This window comes from Oratosquilla oratoria, chromosome 4, assembly GCF_046742065.1.
Source record: "Oratosquilla oratoria isolate Oo_2021 chromosome 4, ASM4674206v1, whole genome shotgun sequence".
Lineage (NCBI taxonomy): Eukaryota > Metazoa > Arthropoda > Malacostraca > Stomatopoda > Squillidae > Oratosquilla > Oratosquilla oratoria.
The window spans coordinates 81,041,536-81,053,129 of record NC_134780.1 but is presented as its reverse complement, the minus strand read 5'-3'; the positions used below and the strand labels follow the sequence as shown (position 1 = coordinate 81,053,129).

Sequence of the window (11,594 nt, the reverse complement as noted above, 5' to 3'; positions counted from 1 at the left end):
TATTTGGGTATATCTATGTCTTGCTGGTGGGTGCAAGCCTTGGCTTGCGACCCTCCTTTATGAGGTTGAAGAAGACTCATTTTAAATAGATTTACTTATGTATCTATTTGCACATTTATTTAAAAATTATGTTAACTTCCTCTTGACTTTGGGTCTCACCACTGTGGGCAAAGCAAAACTTTGTGAAATAAAGAAAGGTGTAAGGGGCAGATTTTATTACAGGCTTATTTTACAATGGGGTACAGTGATTACATTAGTAAAGCATCCTGACAGAGACCTTTTGGTCCACAGTGATATGGGATGAAAAGAAAAAAAATGAAGTAAGCAAGTAAACAACATAATATGCACTACAGAGTATATTGCTTAAATGTTTACATAACTGAGTATTGAATATTTGAAAAGCACTAATATACATGACATCCTCTTCAAGCATAGCGTGGAAATGGTATTCGGGGAAAAAGGGGTTAGGAGGAGGAAGAGCAGACATCTTATTGTTGGGCTGATCTTGTGTGTCCTCAAGTCTTAGGGTTTTCTGGGAACCTCCTGAGGGTGAATCCCAGCTCACTGCCTCACGACGACCTCGATCCAGTGGCGGTAGGGTATGATGCTCGTGTAGAGGGTCACTGGTTCGTTGATATCAGAGGCCACTGGACCGATGCCCAATAAGTAGAAACGGCCGCCGTCTTCCACGTTGCGGAATAGGAGGGCAGAGAATCGAAGCTGGAGAAGATCGAAATGAGAACATAAGAATATATGAATAAAGGAGAGACCATAAGGCCTACACTAAGCAGTTCCGTATCCATCACCACCTGTCGTCCCCAATCATAAAGATGTCTAATCGAGTGACCAGTATTGAAGTGACCAGTGTCGAAGTGACCAGTATTGAAGTGACCAGTGTCGAACCGAAATCGTTAATTATATGGCATCACTTTACACTAGTGATTTGTATGTATATATGTAGTAGTGGTACCACCTTGGATTGCTAACTTTGCTGTCCCGAGATTGGTCCCCACCCTTAGGGCTTGTAGAGTATATTTGGAAAAACGTGTTTGTGTGTGTGTGTGTGTGTGTGTCTGTGTCTGTGTGTATGTATGTATGCCCGAGGACACAGTATTACCAGGTTGTAGCATATCAACTGTGGAGCTCTTATCCGGGGTGTAATAGCTGTCGGTAACAAGGTCAGCGTATGATAGAAGACACTGGTGAATCAAACACACACTCACGCGCACACACACACACATACACACACACACACACACACACACACACACACACACACACACACACACACACACACACACAGTCCGAGCGTTAAATTCTTACCGTTTTGAAATTAGCCACGACCCCTAGGTGATTCTTGGAGATCAGTTCGATGCTCTTGACCTGCTCACGAGGGTACTTGGCATTGTAATCCTTAAGGAACTTGTAGAAGACGACTGGACCGTACGAATTGAAAGTTCCAAAAAACTTTTCCAAACCACCTGTGGAAGAAAACACACCGCGTCAAGACAGGCATTATTCGAGAGTGTAGCTAGATCCCATGTTCTTGTACCCATGCAAGTAAGTATTGTCCTCTGGGATTGAAATTCTCTCTTTATTACCATTTTCGGCAGCAAAACCGTAGACTGTGGCGTTTTGGATCCGCCCCTCGGGGTTGATCGTCGCGAACAGACCAGGAAGACATGCTGGCTGCACTTTTTCTGGAAAATAAAAGAGGGGATTCACTCATTAAGATATTTAGTTGTAAAACTTGCGAACTTTTTGTGTATGCATATGCATACATACACACATACTTATATATGTTCAGGCATACATACATATTCACCTGTAAGTTAAATACAGTGCGCGCTCGCACACACACACACACACACACACACACACACACACACACACACACACACACACACACACACACACACACACACACACACAAACACAAACAAATACGAATGTATATAGATTGATAAGCTCCCCCTGTGTGACTCTAACCCTATCATGAGACCCAGCGGCTGAGGTTATCAATCCATTTGTCGTAACGACACATAAGAAACATATAATGTATGTGTGTGTGTGTGTGTGTTTGTGTGTGTGTGTGTGTGTGTGTGTAGTTGGCATAGTTTCCACTGAGAACATGTATTTTGAAAGAAGTGAAAATATCGTGTGTACAGGAAATTTGGATTACCTGAGAAGGTTATAGGTATCTTCAAGGTGGCCACAGCTATGTTACTTCCAGTGAGAAGGTCATCGGGGCTCTCCGCTGTAGGAAGTGTGCTTATTCCCAGCAGTTCAATGACTTTGACTTCATCTCCCACGGGTGCCAACACAGCGTCTCTGGAGGTATAGTGTACACATTAATACCCTTTCCCCGAGCCGGTTGAATCGTTGCCATCAGCCGATGACCAAGATGCAGAAACAGGCGTTAGTTTGTATTAATCTGAACTGAGTCTAGATCTAACGAGGAGTTGACTGCAAGAAATAAGAAAGTTGGGGAAGTTCTTTTGATACATAGCATGAATGTCCTCTTGTCCTCATCACCTTGGTCATGGTTTGGCCATTTCCAATGTTGCAGTGACAGAACATCAGTGCTTCTCAGTTTGTAACGAAGCTGAATGTAGAAAAAGTAAACATGCAAACAGCCAAATAAAAAAAAAAAATGGCTGTAAACAAACACTTAGGCAGCCAAAAGAAATAAGTAAGAAACAACCAATTCACAAAGATTAGAGCATTTCGCGTAGGTATTTTGGTCGTGTGTTTTGCTACATTGCCTGTGACCCTGGCAGTAGGCGGAGGACAGAGAGGAACTTTGTCCACAGGGATCTAAAATGGGGGGACTACAAATGGTGTTGGATGGATGTGGGGTAGGTGAAGGGCTGTTATATACCTTGGGTAGTCCACCTCACTTTTAAGGGAGAGAGGGCGTTTTGGCATATGTGTATATGCAATGTGTGAATGTTGAGGCATTCTGACAAGTTAAGAAAGATGGAAAAGAGGACACGGGTCAAAATCCGAGTTTATGACTGACCAGTTTTGTTTTGAGCATCTGCAGAGGCTCTGGAGAAGCTGAAAGCGAAACCGGCGAGGGATAAACTCGTGTCCTCATTTTCCACCTTTCTGAAGTATGCATGCATGCATGTATGTTTTGTCCTAGCCGGAGCATCCACGAGTTGACATGAATTAGAGAAGGATACTCACACTTTATTGGCGAGGAGACAGAAAGGAGAGGCGACGACGTGGCGACTGGAGATGATGACTCCTACGCAGTGGACACTGAAGTCTTTGCCTCTGCCTTTGCCCATGGGGATCACCCATGGAGCGTTGTCCTCCTTTCCGCCACTGTTCTCATACCTCGGGTTCTGCCGGAAGCACACATAAGTAGTCAACAAGAACTTGACTTATGCATAAGAGATAAGGCTCCAGTCACCACGTGAGAAGTCGACAAAACCTTGACTTATTTGTGAGCATGAAACACGAGGCTGCAGTTATCCTAAAGTCTTGGTCATACTCTAGCATAGATATTTGTCACAGTAGTATTAATTACAATGATAATGAAATCCTTGACATCATTTCCGATAATGCAGTTGACACATTCGGTTGCTCTTTGGTTTTAGTAGTTCTTTTCATTCGTATCTCGTCATATACAATAGGGCTATGATGGTAATCCCATGACCAAAATATTTCTTTAACTTCTGTAGTCGGATGAGCTCACAAAAGCTACCGCAAGTGCGCGTCGTACAACCCAACATCCCACAACTCTATCGGAATCTTTCTTGAACTTACTACAATCACTTCAATACTATGTTTTTCCTGAGTTGGCAAATATGCACATTTCTTGTCCTGAATGCCTCATGCCGGATTGCCTGACCAGAGCAAGTGTGAGTAGCACCGTTGCACTGCAATTGTATATAAAGTGTTGGAGCGCTGTTCAGGTAGTTAGAGACAAGGTGTACTCGTATGGGTCTGAAAAGTGCATTTTCGCTAAGCTATATATATGAAAATAAGCATAGGATCTACATCTAATGGCAGACTTGACTTACCCTTCCGCAGTCTTTGGGCAGAGAAGTCAATAGCGGCAGACTAGAAGCCTGTTTTCCAGCATCAGTCGCAAGTTCGAACTGTGACTTGGAATACATCTGATCGTTAATGTGCTGGGTTTTGTCTTCATTCCCGTTGAGATCTTGCCAAGCCGCGGACACGTCCTTCTCTTGATTCGTATCTAATGTAGGCAGCAGAATCTCCATGTCTGGGTTGACTAATTGGATAGTAGAGGGTCCTGGAATTGTGGACAGCTGGGTTTTAGTTCCAGATCTATGAATAGGACGAGGAGGGCAGGGAACGAAAGTGGAATGAAGAGGGAGCACATGCAATGGACACAGCAATGATCGGAACACTCGTACAAGTCTTTGCTGTCCTAGAAGTGTAATTTTGCTCGGAGGTCATTAATATTTCCCAAATTTTCGTACGATTTATAGGCCACAATAAACCCTTGTTAACCGCTACATTCTGCATATGGTGTAATTTTGTAGATGATTGTACCATGTGACCGTCAATGTGTTAAGATGAAGTCTCCACTGTATTGTTATCATATCAAACCTCTCGCCACGAGAATTTCCTAAGCAAAGTAGAATTATGTCTATATAAATATATATATATATATATATATATATATATATATATATATATATATATATATATATATATATATATATGTGTGTGTGTGTGTGTGTGTGTGTGTAAGTGTATCTTAGTGTCGTTTGGCAACAGGCAATTATATCCCGTAATGTGTGGAGTTCTCCCTACCTGCATAAGCGAGGGCTACGAGAAGCAGGGCCAGGAACATGGAGCGCGCTTCCATCGTGATCAGCTTCTGCAAAAGAGTAACCTTCTTTAAGACCCAAAAGAACCAGAAACGTCAAAGGGGATCGTCACAGATACAAAGATATCAAGATCTTAAGAATTCTGTGGTCTGTTGGGAGCAGAAGTACCTGAGGTACTCCAGCGTTTGGGTGTTCACGTACTTTGCAGAAGTCGTTCCGGGTGTGGAGGCAGTTGGTGTCTGAGCCTCACGAGGTGAGGCTCAGGTATATAGGCAGGACACGAGCGTTCCCAAGTTCTTCGTTCGTTTGTCAAAGCGCAAAGTTTACCTGAAGGGTCGCGTCGCTTCGTTCGGTCGATTCACGGGAATTATTGTTTTCGCAGAATCATGAGTTCATTTGTTCGTTTCTTGACTGCAGCTTTTCATGATTTTTGTTGTTATTATTAACGTCATTATCATTAATGTTATTAGATATTAATATTATTTTGTTGTTATTGTTGTTATTTCTGTTATTACTGTTATTATTATTATTATAGTTATCATTATTATTATTATTATTATTATTATTATTATTATTATTATTATTATTATTATTATTATTATCATTATCATTATTATTTTGTTGTCGTTATTACTGATAGTATTATTTTTATTATTGTTGTCATTATTATTATTATTTCTATTATTATTATTATTATTGTTATTATTATTGTTGTTCTTGTTGTTGTTGTTATTATTATTATCATTATTATTATTATTATTGTTATTATTATTATTATTATTATTGATATTATTATCATTATTATTATTATTGTTATTATTATCATTATTATTGTTGTTATTATTTTTTAGCATTATTATTATCATTAATATTACTATTACTATTGTTATTATTACTATTAATTTACTCGTGTAATTTATGATTATAATTACTGCTATTCATAGCACCGCTATCATTGCAATTCCTAATAATGCTGATAATGTTAGGAGTGACGTCATTAATTACAGAACCCTACGAACACAATCTTGATTCACCTCCTCTTCCTCTCTTAATTTATTTCCAAAACATTTTTTTATTACTTTCAAATTTTTCTGTCATACTCTTAGCCCATTTCATATCTGCCATATCTGCTCTCCTCTTTGCCTCCTTTATCTTCTGCTTAACTTCCCTTCTTTTTACTTTGTACCTCTCATACGATTCCCTCGTCCTAATTTGTAGCCAAACTATGAAAGTCTGCTTCTTCTCTTCCACACTCTTTTTGCTTTCTCATCCCACTATTCACTACCCTTCCTTCTATTTCCTTCCACCCTCCTTGATCCACATACTACCTTTGTACACTTTATGACTCCCTCCTTGAACCATCCCCATTCCTCTTCCACTCCTAGTTCTGCTCTATCCTTCACTCCCTCCCACTCCTATCTCAGCTTCTCCTTATACGCCTCCTTTTCTTTCTCATTTAACCAGTTCACTCTAAGTACCTCCCTACCTTCTGCCCTTTTCCTCTTTCTCCACCTATTCTCCATTCTCAACTTACCTTCCACCACAAAATGATCTGATATTCCCCACTGTATTCCCTTAGAACATATACACCCTTAACTTTTCAAACCATACTCCTGGTCACCACTATATAGTCCATTAACGCTCTATCTGCCACCCTTCCATCCACCACCCTCTCCTATGTATACTTATGCTTGACTTTCTTCCTAGATACTGTATTTGGTATCATCAACTCTCGAGACACATCTCCACCATGAATTCTCCACTACAATTTTTACGTGGAACTCCATACTTCCCAATCACTTCATCTATTGGCTCATTTCCTACCCTAGTATTAAGGTCTCTCAATACAAATACATTGACTTTTCTCCCTAATCCCTCTCTATGCACTCATTCAAATCTATCCAAAAAAGCATCCATTTCCTCTACGTTCTTCTCACTACCAGGCCCATACGCACTTACAAAAACCCACATCTCCCTTCCCAGATTCGCCTTCATCCACATCAGCCTTGAAGAACCTCCTTCCACTCCACTACACGCTTACCTATCTCTTCACTTACTAGTATAGCCACCCCTTCCCTCTCTCCCTCGCCCCCTCTTCACTCCTGAGAACCTCCTAACTACACTCCCAAACTCACACTCGCCCCTCCCTTTGAACTTAATTTCACTCAATGGCAACACATCCATCTTTCTTCTATCAAACATACTGCCTATCTCTTCCCTTTTACTTTCATCTGTACCACAACCCCTCACATTAGAAGACCCAAACCTTAGGGTACTGGTTGAAAAACCCCTAGACCCTCTTATGTCCTAACCCCATCCCGTTTCTTGTCGCCTTTTACGACTCAAGTGGGAAGACTTGGTGGTAGCATTCTTTCCCCGAAAAAAAGGAAATGGATATCTAAAGAAATGGTACAGGACAGTAAGAAAGGGTTGGGGGACAGCACAACGGAGCGACAGTCGCAGTATGATAAAAATGTCATCATTTCTCTATGAACAGAGTCTTCCTTTATCACAGACAAAATGATGTGTGATTCTGGTCCAAAGGGGCACCCCATATAGACCCTAAAGTATCAACTGCATGCTACTTTGCCATAATAACATGCAGCCAATACCCCAGACGCCGACATCCGCGTGGACCACACTCACATCTCATGACGCCTACTTAGACGTTATCGTATGGAAGTGATGAGATTAATTACCACATCACGGTCGAAAATTATCGTCCAAATATTAGGAGAGAGTAATTTAAACTCCGGAACTGTTGTAGGATTTATTATAGAAGCGGCCGTCCGCCATGACATGAATAATACTCGATGAATATACAAATTCTCTGTAAAGCGTATGCAAATATAACTATATACAAATCCATTTAGTAATATAATAGTAATGCTCGTATGAGATGTAATGTTTACAATATACGGTAATGATGGGAATTGGTATATACAATGATATTATCCAGATTAACAATATTATGTACAATGAAGCTATGTACACTTAGGGGACACCGCAGTAGTTGTGGTGTGTTGCCACAAATGGTAGGATTGACCACCATGCTGGCCTCTTGTTACAGGTTAACCCGTAATATGAAGCTATAAATCCAGGATATGACTGGAGAAGACACACATATTTTACCATATAGCAGCTGGGCTGTGTGGTTACGGGCGATCATGGCTGTAATAGAACGGAAACACACAGAATACGGTGGTGGTGATTTTAAGTAAAGAAAGTGAGGGTAAATCAGAGGAGAAACTTGGGAAAGTTTGACCTGGAAAACGACATTCAGTTGCTAAGGGGAAAAATGAATACATAGAATAAATAAGTGAACAAATAAAGGTGTCGTCTATGGAGCTCTTCTTAAGGAAATAAACACCATATGAGGATGGAGTCTTTATAAGCACGAAGTTTCGCCTATTACAGCTTTTTCATGTACCTGAAAAAGCTTAAGCGAAACGCCGTACATTTAATGTTTATTTGTATAGACTTGTCGGCAACTGCCACTTTCATACAGCTCTTTTTAAGCCATCTGAAATTTATGATGATAGTAGGATAGGTTGGTCTCTCTATCATCGGTTGACAGAAGGTTGTCAGTTCCATTTAATTAATAATAATAAAAACAATGGTAATAAGAATAAAATATTAAACAAATATATAAATAAATTTATAAACAAATAATAAACAAACAAACAAATGAAATAAGATAAAAAAAAAGATAAAGAAATAGTCGATTACTTTTATTACTCTCCCTCTGTTCTGGTACTATCCTTCGTTATATCTCTCCATTACCACGTCTGTGATTTCTTATGATGAGCGATATTGTCCCCAAGGATAGAGGCGCTGGGTATTCCCGAGAAGTTTGATCACGTATTGCCAAGATGGTAAATGATGGAGGAGATTAAGAATCTAAGTTCTTCCTTCTAGATTAAAACTAAGTTCTGGTAATACATCTTGTCCAATACACTGGTCAACAAAATTGATTGAAATACCTGTCCCACAAGCAAAAGGAGGTAAACTTGATATTTTTTTTTCTGATGATTTCAAATATGTTTTCAGAAAATTTCTATCATGCATATTTTTTCTGTGATAGCATATTAAATTTTAAACAACTATAACAAATACATGATGCTGATATTTCAATTAAACTTATCTTTAAAATGTAGAAATATGATTTTCGAGTTCATTTTGCTTCTGGGAAATCCATTTTCAGTGTCCAACAGTAATCAGCCAACAATGAAGAGCTCCAATTCCTTTGATTCCGGGTTTCCATGTTTAGAATGTCCTGGTGAAACCTCTCACCGTGCTCGTCACTGACGGCGCCAAGATTTGCATGGAAAAAGTCCAAGTGAGAGTCTAGGTAGTGGATTTTTAGGCTCGTATTGCATTCCCAAAAGCTCTGCGCAAACTTTCTTAAATGACAGCTATGCAGCTTTTTCAAGACCATTTAGCACTTCATCAAAATTCTAGCCTCATATCGGCTCCCTAATATGTGGTCAAAGAACACCTTCTTTGATTTTTGCGTCACTTACTCTGGGAAACTTGTTTTTCAAATATGTTAATCCCTTGCCAGTTCTATCTCTACCTGAAAAAAAAAAAAAAAAAAAAAAACTAACCCTAACTTAATATGTAAAGGAGACTGATAAATTTTCTCCGAATCAATAAGAGGAGGATTGACCGTATTCTTCTCTCCTGGAATAAGAGATCGTTTCGGCCAGACATTCTTTTCATAATGACTTTTCCTATCCTGACTGTCCCACTCACAGAGAAAGCAACAGATTTTGTATAACCAAGCTGCATTCCAAGTAAAATTGCCACAACCTTTAGGTCACCACAAATATCCCATCTATGCTCTTCATACTTAATTTTTTGCAATAGGAGCTACATATTCTCATATGTTTCCTTCATGTTAGCTGCATGAGCCAGAGGAACAGAAGGAAACTTATCCCCATTGTGGAGCAAAAAAACTTTCAGGCTTACTTTTGAAGGGTCAGTAAAAAGTGCCTATCATTCATGTCATATTTATGGTTAAGTTCCTCCATGACAGAATATGCATCATTGCAAAGCACCACAACATTCTCAAGTGAGAAACACGGTTCAAAATTACAATGTTGCTTATGATAAAATCTAACTTTTTATTCTTTCAGGAGAAGATTGCAACCCTTTAACCTGGAAGCAAGAAGTTCATATTGCTTTTTTGAGACACCAGATTCTAGTTTTGGTTCTAAGAGACGTGGTCCCTTAACCCATCTCTGCCATAATAGTACAATTGGTAAGTATACAACGTGGGAAAGTATATGTACAACACTGCATGGGTCCCAGTGAACAGATTTATTTTTATCAACCACAATTCACTTTAATTCTAAGCCATCAACATCTAGAAACTCGAGGAGGCATACATGCAGAAATTGAAAGGTGGCTAAGGACTAGAACCTCGGCTAGCACGTAACAAGTGATAGTGCCGTAACCGATTGCGCTATCAAGAGAGATATAAGTTGAGCGTAACTTTTCTTATATATTTGTATGCTCGAATTACAAACACGTACACAAAATTTTGCGTTCAGTCCATCTACGCCATGATAGTACAATTGGTAAGAATGCAGTGCAGGAAAGTATTTGTACAAAACTGAATGGGTTCCAGTGAACAGATTTACATTTATCAACCACAATTTACTTTAATTCTAAGCCGTCAACATCGAGAACCTCGAGTAGGCATGCATGCAGAAATTGAAACGTGTTACAGCTAAGGAGTCGAACCTCCGCTAGCACATAACAAGCGATAGTGACTTAACCGATTGCGCTATTAAGAGAGAAATAAGTTGAGAGCAACTTTTCTTATATATTGTATGCTCGGGTTACACATACATACACGAAATTTTACGTTCAACCCATCTCCGTCAAGATAGTACAGTTGGTAAGTATACAAGGAGGGAAAGTATTTGTACAACACCGAATGGGTTCCAGTGAACGACTTTGCATTTATCAGCCACACTTCACTTTAATTCTAAGCCATAAACCTCGAGAACCTCGAGGAGGCATACATGCAGAAATTGAAACGTGGTACAACTAAGGACTCGAACCCCCGCCAGCACGTAACAAACAATAGTGACATAACCGATTGCGCTATCAAGAGAGATATAACTTGAGCACAGCTTTTCTTATATATTTGTATGCTCGAATTTTATACACGTACACGAAGTTTTGCATTCAACCCATCTCCGCCAAGATAGTGCAATTGGTAAGTATAGAATGAGGGAAAGTATTTGCAGAACACTGAATGGGTTCCAGTGTTTCGAAATGATATTTGCGTTGTTTAGGAAGGACTGCCTTAGGTCGTCTTGTGGACGATCCTCATTTCGCTCCCTCTCGGCGGATCTTGCCGTCGTAGATGGAAGTGGCTGTTGACGAGCCACCAGCGGTGCCTCCTAACTTGCGGATATTCTTGTTGTGATTCGCTTGGTTATGTCACAGTGTCTTCTGTGTTGTTGTTGTCTTGTGCTTCATTTATATTGACCCAAACCACTTGTTTGGGTTTGCGAACGATATTTTTTTTTGCCTGGTTTATTTACAATGAATTATTTATTTGTGTATATCTATGTCTTGCTGGTGGGTGCAAGCCTTGGCTTGCGACCCTCCTTTATGAGGTTGAAGAAGACTTATTTTAAACAGATTTACTTATATATCTATTTGCACATTTATTTAAAAATCATATTAACTTCCTCTTGACTTTGTGTCTCGCCACTGTGGGCAAAGCAAAACTTTGTGAAATAAAGAAAGGTGTAAGGGGCA

The 11,594-nt window shown here is 39.7% G+C and overlaps 1 protein-coding gene across 1 annotated transcript; it reads right to left on the bottom strand.

Annotated features, from left to right (window-relative positions):
* Window positions 1-200: 200 nt before the first annotated feature.
* Window positions 201-5,051, bottom strand: LOC143024962 (uncharacterized). The gene is made up of 8 exons (XM_076184497.1): window positions 4,983-5,051; window positions 4,798-4,864; window positions 4,035-4,270; window positions 3,193-3,353; window positions 2,183-2,331; window positions 1,602-1,700; window positions 1,324-1,481; window positions 201-720 (listed from the first exon to the last, which is right to left on the bottom strand). The coding sequence occupies exons 2-8, from the start codon at window positions 4,850-4,852 to the stop codon at window positions 562-564; spliced, it is 1,017 nt and encodes a 338-aa protein (XP_076040612.1). The 5' UTR covers window positions 4,853-4,864; window positions 4,983-5,051; the 3' UTR covers window positions 201-561.
* Window positions 5,052-11,594: the final 6,543 nt, after the last annotated feature.